The sequence below is a fragment of the Syngnathus typhle genome, linkage group LG6 (assembly GCF_033458585.1).
Source record: "Syngnathus typhle isolate RoL2023-S1 ecotype Sweden linkage group LG6, RoL_Styp_1.0, whole genome shotgun sequence".
In the NCBI taxonomy this organism is placed as follows: domain Eukaryota; kingdom Metazoa; phylum Chordata; class Actinopteri; order Syngnathiformes; family Syngnathidae; genus Syngnathus; species Syngnathus typhle.
In genome coordinates this window covers 1,346,692-1,359,368 of record NC_083743.1, presented here as the reverse complement: position 1 = coordinate 1,359,368, position 12,677 = coordinate 1,346,692, and the positions used below count along the sequence as shown (strand labels likewise).

The window sequence follows — 12,677 nt, the reverse complement described above, 5'->3', positions numbered from 1 at the left end:
ATCTGCTTGACGCAAAATCACGTTCATTAACGCTTTTGTCTCATCGTTTGCAGAAAAGAAAACTTTTAATCAATGTGTTATTCAAACGTGCCTCTTGACGTGCGCTAAAGAAGACATTGAGCGACGAGCCTGCTGCATTGTCCGCGCCACAATGGAGCTTAAATGGGAAGGCCCGAGGCGACAGAATTAATTGTCCGCCTCGAGTAAAACGCGAGAGGTGAGGAGAAGGCGGCGTTTCCGCCTCTTTTAAAAAATGTCTGCCGTGCTTTATCTGATCCTCAACGCTGCCCTTTTTTCACCTGCGATAGATTCCTATCTTTGGATCATACTGTACAAAAAGCGTGCTTCCGCTTTTAACACGACATTTATCAAATGATTACATCCCCCCCCCCCCCCCCTCCCGAAAATGGAATCTGCGAGATAACTCATTTTTTTCACTTATTGTTCCCTCCAATACATCAAACCTTGTTTCCATCAAGCTTGGTTGTATTTTTGTCCGAAAAATGTCATCGTTTTTCTGTAAATTCATGTCGGTTTTTTTTCCCCTTTGCAGGTTCGTCTGGAGTGGCCAACAGACCTGGCGGTGAGCCCGCTGGACAACTCACTGTACGTCCTGGACAACAACGTGGTGCTCCAGATCTCGGAGAACCACCAAGTGCGCATCGTGGCGGGCCGGCCCATGCACTGCCAAGTTCCCGGCATCGACCACTTCCTCATGAGCAAGGTGGCCGTCCACGCCACCCTGGAGTCGGCCAACGCGTTGGCCGTGTCCCACACCGGCGTGCTGTACATCGCCGAGTCGGACGAGAAGAAGATCAACCGGGTGCGGCGGGTTTCCACCGACGGCGAGATCTCCCCGGTGGCGGGGGCGCCCAGCGGCTGCGACTGCAAGAACGACGCCAACTGCGACTGCTACTTGGGCGACGACGGCTACGCCAAGGACGCCAAGCTCAACGCGCCGTCCTCCTTGGCGGTGTGCCCGGACGGCGAGCTTTACATCGCCGACCTGGGCAACATTCGCATCCGCTACGTGCGCCAGAACAAGCCTTACCTGAGCCCGCTCAACATGTACGAGGTGTCGTCGCCCATCGACGACGAGCTCTACCTGTTTGACGCCAACGGCAGCCACGTGTTCACCCAGAGTCTGACCACGGGCGACCACCTCTACAACTTGACCTACACGGGGGCGGGCGACCTCGCCGCCATCACGGACAAGAACAAGAACGTGGTGACCATCAGACGGGACACCACCGGGATGCCCTTGTGGATCATGACGCCCGACGGCCAGACCTTTTGGTTCACCATGGGCACCCACAACGCTCTGAAAAGCGTGGCGGCGCAAGGCCAGGTGCTCGCCGTCATGACCTATCACGGCAGCTCCGGCCTCCTCGCGACCAAGACCAATGACAACGGGTGGACCACCTTCTTTGAGTGAGTAGCTTTAGCGCAAAGGTTAGCCACGGCGAGTCGACCTCCTGTCATAGCCGTGAATGTCGTCAGTACCGACTTAATCCCATTTGCGTTATCTTCTAAAACAGGATTAGCTGTTCTGGCATGTAATGACACGCCGTATATGCTCAGCGCAGTTGCCAAGGGGCGCATTTGAGCGCAGGATTCCGTTTTGCCGCCACTTCCGGGAGGCCCGTCTTTCTAAAAAAGGGGGTGGAGTGCGATGAAGCGGACGGCGCCGATCAGACATCTGTTTCACCTCGCCGGAGGAATAGACGGGCCCGATGCATCATCAGACGCTCGCTTTCATCCGAGCTAACACTCATCACCTGTCTTTGATTGGCTCTGCGCGTGGCTTAAGTAGATTCGAATCAGCGCGGCGTGATCCGATCGGTCCTGGTGCATCTGCGCCGTCCCGTGAGGGGGCTGGCCCCGCATTTGATTTTTTACATCGCACAGATGGGCTCGCTCGTTTGTAAATCAAGCAAGAAAAATTGGGAAAAAAATCGAAATGTTTACTCGTTCGCTGCCGAGGTTTTGCGTATTGTCAGCCATTTTAGAGCAATTATGAAAGAGCCAATTTTTTATGATTGTTTTTTTGAGAGCTTTCTCGAAAAGTCCCAGCGCCCTCCATTATCATTTAACAACATCTTTAAAGTGAGTTTTTTTTCCATTTGTTTTTTTCTGTGTCGTGTTTCGAAAAGGTATAGCAGCCGTCGTCCTTCAGGCTGCTGTGATCCATGAATAAATTAACTTTTAATCATGTTCCATAGACACCACAGGCGACTTTCTACTCAATTCAATCACTGGCCGCTTTGTTATTAATATAATCCATGAATTGCATGATGTCATCTTCCCAAGACAATTGCAATTTGTAGTAAGGAAAGCTTTTTAATTGGCACCAGGTCACTTCAAGCTATGCCGCCAATGTTCCATTTGCGGGTGAAATTTACGTACCTGTGCCAGCCCGCTCATCAATGTTTCATATCTGCCAATAACGACTGTTTGTTTTCGTTCCGTAATTAGCTTTGAAGGTCACTCCGTCCCCCTCGGGCGGCTGCGGCGGGGGTTGTCAGAATCGAATTGTTGTCCCTAAACTTTCGTCTTTGAGATTTCTGTTGTTCGGAAACCACACCCCCAAAAAAAAGGACAAATGGGCGACAGCCTCATAGGAAAGAAACAACAAAAAATAAATTTGCTGTGGCCATTGTTGCGGCGTCTTGCCGAGGTGGTCACATGACTGCTGGCCTCTTCTTATTGTTTCCACTGTCTTCACTCGGACGCATCCTGACATTCTCCACTCCGCATGGCACTCGAGTTAGCGATTAGCGGCTATGCCGGGAGGACGGCGAGGCGCAATGTCCAGTCTATTATTATTGGGGACAACAACACCCCCCCCCCCCCCTCCTCTGTCTCTACGCGAAAGGTCACGGAACTGGCGTGTGAGACAGATGTGATGCAATATGAAGGGACTCGTGGGCATCTGAGGGGAAAGGCCCCTCGCCTCCTTGACCACAAAAAGCAGCTGAGTCTATTTCGAGTTCAGGGGACAAAATATAAATCGTAACAAATCAAATAATAGTCCCCAGATGAATTGATGATGATAAAAATTGGAGTGGAGGTGTGTCCTTTACTTCAAAATGTAAGATGGGGCGGAGGTGTTCAGCTACAAACGACTTTAGCATTTAGCTTGATTGGAAGAGGAAGACTAGTAAACTGCTCCGTAGTGCAGCTCGGCTCCGATTACTTTTATCTCCGGGAGATGATTCCTCTCCCGCTCTTCCTGTCCATATTGGATATTTGAGATGGCAAGCGCTGAGGAAATAAAGCAGCACCCGCCAACCTCATTTATGAGCGAGCGGCTTCGCTGTGGCAGGCGGCAACATGCAAAGAGGGCTTCCTTTTCAATCGCTATTCAGTGAGCGTGAGCACTCCTCGGCGCGGTGACAGCTTTCAAATTGTTTCGCCGCCGACGTGACGCAGGCAGCCGGATGAAACAATCTGGCCTTGTCGTGTCGTCGCGTGTCATAAACGTGACTGCCGATTAATGAAATGAGGGAATACGCCGCTCGTCTGTTAAGCCGCTAACAGCGCTTCATCTTTTTTCTGACAGTTTTCAGCCAGGAGAACTGTTTTTTACGATTGTTGAAAAACGTGGGGATCCCCAAGTCGGCTGTGTCCACACCCACAACGGCGGACAACTCCCTTTTTTTATTTATTTTTGTTTTTTACCCATTTTTTAATCTTGTTTGTGCAGGTATGACAGTTTTGGCCGCCTGACCAACGTGACTTACCCGACGGGCCGGGTGAGCAGCTACCGCGCCGACGCTGACGGCGCCATCCGCGTCCAGGTGGAGGGCGCCGCCAAGGAAGACGTGACGGTCACCACCAACCTGTCGGCCTCGGGCACCTTCTACACGCTCATGCAAGGTGTCGTTTTCTTTGCTTTTGCTAACAAACATGTCTTGATGCTAATCTTTGGCGGCACCTTGAACATCTGAAAGGTGATTTTTATTCATTCTATAATATAAGCTAATTCGACATTTATCAATGACTTTTGGTTTCAAAATAATAACCTGTCTCGTTTTCCAACACCTCGCCACATGTTGCTCGGCTACATCTTGATGAAAGGAAAAGTGCGCCGGGCTACGAGGCAGCTCGTCCGCGCTTATCGATTATGTGTCACATCACACAATGGCAGCCATGCATACGAGATGCTGCGGCTTTGCTCGCCGCCACTCGCCAATTTGTGTCGGGGCGCGTTCTGACGTCCTCCTTTGTGCCCGACCACTTTATCGATCGCCTGTTGATGGCGCTGAACTTTTTTGGGACAAAGACTAGCCCCCTCCCGCCTTCCGTCCACGCTCCCCCGACTTCTTTCACGGATGAAATTGGAGGCGCTCAGCTCTGGTTTCTTACTCCCCCGTCGTCCCATCCGTCAGTCACATCCGTGTCATGACCTTGTCTCGGACATCTGTTCACCAGCCCGTCGGCGCCAGCAACCCGGTCTGCTAATTAATTGACTACGTGGCGCAGGGATAGCCAAGTGCTCACACTCTGTGCTGATCTCAAAGTCCAGATACTTGTGTCAAAACAGACTGCTAAAAGAAAAGTAAGCAAAAAATGTTCAAATTAAGGGAATTCAAAGGATTTTTTTATTGGGTCTCCTGGCTCACGCTTCAAAACGGGAAACGTGTAAGAGGAGGAGCTCGCCCTAAAAAAAGAGGGCAGCTTTAAATCACCACAACTGGCAAAACAGTCAAACAAGAAAAAGGAGGGCAACTTTCAATCATGTTTTATAATGTAGAGTCACACTTTGTCCAGTCTGGAAAAGAAAAAAAACATGTATTTTCTTTCCCCACTTCTCATTATGAATTAGTTTTTTGTTGTGCTTTAACAGTGGTGGAACGTTGCAAAGTCGCTGTCGCAACTATTGGGTAGCGGCTTTAATTACAAGGCTGCTCGGCTGCGGCGTCCGCCATATCCGACGCTCCCATTTAATCAGAAGGGGCCGTACTAAAGCTGTCACGGCGCCTTGCTTACTGCTTACCGCCCACCTCAAGCCCTGCGGCAATATTGGATTTAATTCAACCGACTTTGCTCAAGTTCCTTGCTCTCAAACAGCTCATGAATCCTCATGTTATAAATAACAAATAAATCATTCTCGTAGCATGCGGGGTGCTAGTTGTGCCATACCGAGGCCATACCGAGGGCCGTTCAGTCCACCTTGCATGTCGAATTAGATTTATTGATTACATTCTCATGAGCTGACTCATCTTTACATTTGTAAGGCAGTTGAAAAGTTTCAGACCACGACACGATAATTCTGGCTAAAATAGCAAATCACCAAGCCGAGCAGGAATGTGCGCTGATGCTGCAATCAGAGAAAATCGGCAAAGAAAGTAGGAAAGAGACCAACGTGTCTCTTGCTAACATATGCAATTATGGACATTACTGTCAATCATTATAAAGAGGGTTATTATCTGCATCAAATGTTCTAAATATGCTCTCAATTATACCTGCACTAAGGAATTCAAACACTATCCAACCTTTAATGTGATTTAAAAAATTTTCAATCCCCTTTCAAAGAACCACAAACGCCTTCGTATGTTAGCCGCCGCCGCTACGTGTACTCGCGCGGCATTTCCAGCCTCGTTTGACCCCCTGCAGGCCTCATGTCGACCTTCATGATGGAAAGAGGAAAGGGCCCGACGAAAGGTCAGCCTGCCACCTCCACTCATTTCTTTCTCTTGGCAGCGCGGCCGGGAGGGGGAAAAGCATAACGCTCGCGTGCTGCGCCCATTGTTTCCTGTTGACAGAGGAAGCCTTCCAGACGCTTAAATGTGTCTCGTTGACACGTGGGAATGACAAAGGTTTTTTTTCCCCCCAGCCCTTCTATGAACTCATTAATGTTTCACAAGCCATTAGGAGATCCTTAATGAGGATAATCCACTCTATTTTTTTGGGGGGGGGGGGGTTCCCTGATGAACGTACGCGAGACAAGCAGCAACATTAAGTCTGAACGTGGCGCCGCGTCGTAAACAAGGGTCGTGCTATTTATTATTTATTCGTTTTTCGCGGGTCAGCTCAGCTCGCTCTTCCACTGACTTCACGCGAGGCTGCCGCAAAAACTTGTTAAAAAAAAGGTTTATGGGCGCCGGGAAAGCCGCCGGCTATCGATCCGGGTTGGGCCGGGCGCTGCATTATTGCAGCGTTTCAGTTAAATACTGCTGCCGCTGCTAAAGGTTGTTCTTCTCTTTTTTCTTTTGCTGAGCGGCCGTTTTAGCTCATTACGCTGCGCCCCGCCTCGGATGAATATTAGATTATGTCCTCTTTCGTTAGCATTGAGATGCTCAGGTTGTCAGAGGTTGCTAAAGTAGCTACTCACACTCAATTACAAGTACAAAAAAGAAAAGGGAAAGGTCAAGATTCAACTCTGGTACTTTCATACTTTAAAAAAAACAAAAAAACACAAAACATTTTCTTCAAATATTAACTTAATGGCGGTACCAAGAAGAAGTAAAAAAAAAAATGTCCTCGAGCGTTAACGTTGCCTTCTGTTGTTCCCTGATGTCTTAGATCAAGTGCGCAACAGCTACTTCATCGGGCTGGACGGCTCCTTGCGGCTAGCCTTGGCCAACGGCATGGAGGTGTCGCTACACACTGAGCCTCACCTGCTGGCCGGCACCGTCCACCCTACCGTCAGCAAGCGCAACATCACGCTGGCATTGGACAACGGCCTCAACCTGGTGGAGTGGAGGCAGAGGAAGGAGCTGGCTCGCGGCCAGGTCACCGTCTACGGGCGTCGGTTGCGGGTAAGAATTTGCCTTTGCCTTGCCAAAATGGAAGTGGGTGGAAGTGTTTTCAAATCTGCAGGTAAAATTGTAGAAGCTGTTTTTTTTCGGACTTTATAATGCCTTATGCAAAATGAATTCAGTCCCCAACAAACTAAAAAAAGGAAAACCCTTCTCTCAGCGTGTCGCAACAACAAACCCCAAAATACACCATGCTGCTTTTGTTTTCCTTGCTTTTGCAAGACAAGCAACAGTTCCTTTTTTTTTATTCCTTCTTCTTGGGCCGCTAATGGGGAGGTGCCACTTTGTCTGTCACTGGCTGTTCATTTAATGGCTCCGTTGTCCCTGTGGAAGTGCAAGCGTCGAATGTATGTTACAGACAATGGCCCTCGGGGGTGAGATAGGGAAACGGGAGCAGCCTAATAGCCACCGAGCAGGCGGGGATGAGCACGGCCCGAATCATTGAGCGACCTTGAGTGGCGTGTCAAGTGATATTACGTGGGTAGCTGGGTGAGGAGTTGGGGCGGGGTGGCATCTCAAAAAGAAAAAAGGTGCCCTCCGACTCAAATGTCCAAAATGACACGCGGAGGGATAAAGTATTTTTGATTTTGGGTGTCGCTTGCAGTTTGTTGTGCTCCTCGAGTTGACCCTCGTTATATCGTCTCGCCCCGGCCGGCGGTTGTTTTGATTTATGGCGCAGAGGCGGCGCACCTCTGTTTGCTCTCGCAGGGTGACCACGTTGTCCAATGTGCTGCGATGGGGGGGGGGGGGGAATACAGACACCGACAATGCAGCTTATTTTTTTTGTATTATCAAATCATCACACTTGCGTTGTCGCGCGAGGCAGTCTGAACAGAAAAAAAAAAAAAAAGACTTCTAATATATTTTATATTCAAATGATTTGCTTTTTTCGCCTCCGCTCGACTACCCGGGCCTCCCTTCTTGTTTTCGTCCATTTGCTGAATGATGATAGAAGACAACGGCGCAATATCCTGGAGGAGACTTTTTGAAATGCGTAAACGGCCTTGTGCAGATTCCCCCCTTGCTTCATAGTCGATTTCTTCCTGACTCCATGCGGTTTGAAAAAGATCTCGCCAGTGAGTTTTTCCCCCGTCGTCCCCCAGGACACTCGAGTCTGTGCTCAAAAGAGTTTTTCTTTCAGCCCCGGTGAACCTTTGACGGAACACGTCCTGACATCACAACATTTTATGTGCAGATTTTTTCCCCATCCCATTTCCTACAAGTTCAAATGTCTTTGGACAGATACCATTAACCTGTACAGTGAGCGTTTTGGGATTACCATCGAGTGCTGTAAGGACAAAAACCGATTTTTTTTTTTTGTTATGTTGTTGCTGCTGCTGTAGGAAAACTGCAAAAATAATTTTCAAACTGCAAATAGGCTGACCTGTTGGTTGTGCATCTTTTTATTTTGTAAATTTGTTATTATTTTAAGAGAATCTAATTTTAAGTCGGATAAAGTGGCCAAGCTTGCCAAAGTGTTGCTTTCTCAGCGTAAAATAAGCCTCTCAATTAGTATCAGTGACAGTAATTGCCTTTGGTGTAATTGTCCCTTCACAGATGAGAGACCTTAGCCGGCTTTTGTTGCGGGAGATTGAAAAGTAAGCCCCCCCCCCCTAAAAAAAAAAAAAAAACCTTTAAGAGTTGCACCCCGATCATTGGCGCGTGCCTTAAAAAAAGACATTTGAAGCAAATGGGCAAGCTGGTATGGTTTCAGAAGGTAGCGTGCGAAAGGTGGGACCCACTAAGCCACGGATCAGGAACAGGATGGCCAACCTAAACGATCACGACAGACTTTTCGGCTGTCATCTCGCCTTCTTGACTCCATGCCAAGCCCAACATGACCTTTCGGATTACATTCTGTCTTTCCAAATCAAACGAGAAGCTCCAAAGCACGTCGTCCTTGCCTGCTTGGTGCCAGCTTCCCAAAGATCCAAAATGAGAGTAATCAGCACCTGGCACTCGTTTGCCCGCATGCAGAATGGATCCTATGATCATTGCCCCCCCCCCTCTCAGCCCCTTCTGATCGGACCGCCGCTTTTTTCTCCTCCGCAGGTTCACAACAGGAACTTGTTGTCTCTGGACTTTGACCGCATAACCAGGACCGAAAAGGTCTACGACGACCACCGCAAGTTTACGCTGCGCATCCACTACGACCAGGCCGGGCGACCCACGCTCTGGGCCCCGAGCAGCCGCTTGAACGGGGTCAATGTGACCTACTCGGCCGGGGGCCACGTGGCGGGCATCCAGAGAGGAACCATGTCGGTGCGCATGGAATACGACCACAAAGGCAGAATCACCTCCAAAATATTTGCCGACGGTAAATCGTGGAGCTACACGTATCTGGAGAAGGTAAGAATCGGTCGCTAAAGATGGCGTCGTTTGATATTTGACATACTAGCGGCGTTATTAGCTTCCGGCATCATCAGCACATGGTGTAATTAAAACGTGTCGGAACGCGTCGACGCTTTTGTCTGGCTGAAAAGGCTCATGTAACTTTTATTCTCGGTGGCGGCAGGGAAAAGGTGAGAAAGCGGCGCTTTTTTTGCAGCCTCGACGACGGCACGCGTTAATGGGAAGCCAGTCACCTTGACGACTGGCTTTTCCGGCTGCCATTGAAAGTGTTTAAATGGCGGGATCTTGTCGTGACAACACCTGCGGGTACAAAGGCGCTAAGTCGGGAGCCAAATGGATAATTAGCGACAACTAAAGAACATTTTCACAGCATTTCATAAAGCCGAACCTCAATTCTCACAGAGCAAATGGTGTTTTCCGATTAGCCGCGTCATCCACGCGTTGACTAAATATCCGAATTGAAAGGCTGATCTGAAGTGTTCTCTCGCAGTCCATGGTGCTCCTGCTCTCCAGCCAGAGACAGTACATCTTTGAATTTGACAAGAACGAGCGTCTGTCGTCCGTGACCATGCCCAACGTAGCCCGCCAGAGCCTGGAGACGGCGCTGTCGGTGGGCTACTACCGAAACACGTACCGGCCCCCCGAGGGGAACGCCTCGGTGCTGCAGGACTACAGCGAGGAGGGCCAGCTGCTGCAGACCACCTACCTGGGCACGGGTCGCCGGGTCATCTACAAGTACGGCAAGCTGTCCAAGCTGCTGGAGATCCTCTACGACACCACCCGGGTGGGCTTCTCCTACGACGAGGCGGCCGGCATGCTCAAGACGGTCAACCTGCAGAGCGAGAGCTTCACGTGCACCATCCGCTACCGCCAAATCGGCCCGCTGATCGATCGGCAGATCTTCCGCTTCAGCGAAGAGGGCATGGTCAACGCCAGGTTCGACTACGTCTACGACAACAGCTTCCGCGTCACCAGCATGCAGGCGGTCATCAACGAGACGCCGCTGCCCATCGACCTGTACCGCTACGACGACGTGTCGGGCAAGGCCGAGCAGTTTGGCAAGTTTGGCGTCATCTACTACGACATCAACCAGATCATCACCACGGCGGTGATGACGCACACCAAACACTTTGACGCCTACGGCCGCGTGAAGGAGGTGCAGTACGAGATCTTCCGCTCGCTCATGTACTGGATGATGGTGCAGTACGACAACATGGGTCGCGTGGTGGCCAAGGAGCTGAAGGTGGGGCCCTACGCCAACACCACGCGCTACACCTACGAGTACGACTCGGACGGACAGCTCCAGGTGGTGTCCGTCAACGACAAGCCGCTGTGGCGCTACAGCTACGACCTCAACGGCAACCCGCATCTGCTCAGCCCGGGCAACAGCGCCCGCCTGACGCCGTTGCGCTACGATATCCGGGACCGCATAACCCGCCTGGGCGACGTCCAGTACAGGATGGACGAGGACGGTTTCCTGCGCCAGCGAGGGAACGACTACTTTGACTATAACTCGGCCGGGCTCCTGGTGAAGGTGTACAACAAAGCCAGCGGCTGGAGCATCCGCTACCGCTACGACGGCCTGGGCCGGAGGGTGTCCAGCCGTAACAGCGCGGGCCACCACCTGCAGTTCTTCTACGCCGACTTGTCCAGCCCCACCCGGGTCACCCACATGTACAACCACAGCAGCTCCGAGATCACGTCGCTGTACTACGACCTGCAGGGCCACCTATTCGCCATGGAGCTGAGCAGCGGCGACGAGTTCTACGTGGCTTGCGACAACATCGGCACGCCTCTGGCCGTGTTCAGCGGCTCGGGTCACATGATCAAGCGGGTCCTTTACACGGCCTTCGGCGAGGTCTACCTGGACACCAACCCCGGATTCCAGGTCATCATCGGCTACCAGGGCGGCCTGTACGAGCCCCTCAGCCGGCTGGTGCACATGGGCCGCAGGGACTACGACGTACTCGCCGGGCGCTGGACCACCCCCGACCACGACGTCTGGAAACGCCTCAACAGCGGCCATATTGTGCCCTTCAACCTCTACATGTTCAAGAACAACAACCCGCTCAGCAACAATGAGGAGATCAAGTGCTACATGACGGGTATGTCACAGTTTTTTTTTAACTTTTACTGAGCCTACACACCACCAACCAAAAAAAGACCAAACAATCAATTTGCTTACAGTTGCATCTTGTACAATCTTACAATGTGATTAGGCCCAATAATTTTTGGCCAGTTAACAGCCATCCAAGTCTACACTTGATTTGCTGAGTCGGCCAGGCCGTGCTTTTTAAAGTCGCACGCATTCAGTCACAAATACAGATATTTGTATTAGGCTTAAAGCTTTCATATAAATATGCGAGTAGTCACTATTTCAGACTGCATCTATCCTGAGGGGATTACTGTAAACAAACTTTCCAAGGCCACATTTCAATCCGCCAGGAAATATTTTTTTTATGTGAAACATTTCTCTGAGCGCATAAATTTAAACATAAGGAGCGAGCGACCTCAACTTGGTGTCCACGGGGTTGTATGTAGCGCAATATAAATAGCCATGCCGGCAGATGTTAGGTGAGTCCCACCCGGGGGCGATCAATAATGCATATCCGTTTTATATGGCGCTAAAATTACACATGTCAAGGGGGGAGAGAAAGCCACATATCTGCAACCCCCCCCCCCCCCCCCCAAAGACTGTTTTTGCTGGCAGAGTGACACTCACTTCAGGGTAGCGGGGAGCCTCCCAGTGCCACACATTTTGCATCAACACACAAAAAATCCGCTCCGGAAATCGCTCACGAGTCATCGCCCGCTGTCGTGATGTCACCGGAGGAATTCATTTTGAATCACAAGTCGTAGATCAAGCGCTAAGGTCACAGAGAAACAAAAGGCCGCACAGAATATTCTCCCCACATCGGCCTCTTATTTACTCCTCCTTCCCCTAGGTCGCCGCTTGTTTGCCCGAGGAAATGTGGCGTGCTGATGACAATTGTCGGACTAGGATGCTAATTAGCGCATTAAACGGCAGCAAATTGTACCTGCAAATGTCACTTTGGAGCCGTTAGGTGCCGCTCTGGGCTTTAAAATCTCCCCGCCAGCAAAAACGTGCGGCTGCGTGAACTCCGTCTTTGTCTCAATTTGTTGTGTCACTGAGCCAAAGATTTTTAGGCTTATTTCCTTCCCTGTAGCAAATCATGAAAATAGAAGTAAATCTTCCCATGCAGAACGCACCGTGAAAAGCCAAAAGAAGTGGCAACAAAATGGATTTGTCAAAAGAGTCAGCAAGTTCACTCGTCGCAGCCGTTCGCTCGCTCGAAGCAAAACAGCAGCGCACTCGAGTGGGATGCTCGCAATCGTGTCTCTCCTCCAAATTGGTTGTGTGTGCATTGTGTTGACACACAAATGTGTCTTTTGTCGATCATAACGAGGAATCTGCCATCCCCTATAGGAGGTACCGAGGGAAATCAACATTTTTTCCAGGTTTTTTTTTTCTTTCCCATTTTGGTCTGAATGGCTTTTGGACAGCCTCAGTTGCGATTGATGGCGCTGGCATTTACATCC

At 50.3% G+C, this 12,677-nt stretch overlaps 1 protein-coding gene across 1 annotated transcript in view; it reads left to right on the top strand.

The window, feature by feature from the left end:
- The window catches only part of LOC133155964 (teneurin-4-like), a 96,544-nt gene that overhangs the window by 78,559 nt on the left and 5,308 nt on the right, over positions 1 to 12,677 (top strand). Inside the window, exons 25-29 of the mRNA XM_061281657.1 lie at positions 554 to 1,431; positions 3,707 to 3,879; positions 6,529 to 6,764; positions 8,817 to 9,113; positions 9,607 to 11,221. Of these exons, the coding sequence (XP_061137641.1) occupies positions 554 to 1,431; positions 3,707 to 3,879; positions 6,529 to 6,764; positions 8,817 to 9,113; positions 9,607 to 11,221 (3,199 nt within the window). The remainder of the gene's footprint in view (positions 1 to 553; positions 1,432 to 3,706; positions 3,880 to 6,528; positions 6,765 to 8,816; positions 9,114 to 9,606; positions 11,222 to 12,677) is intronic.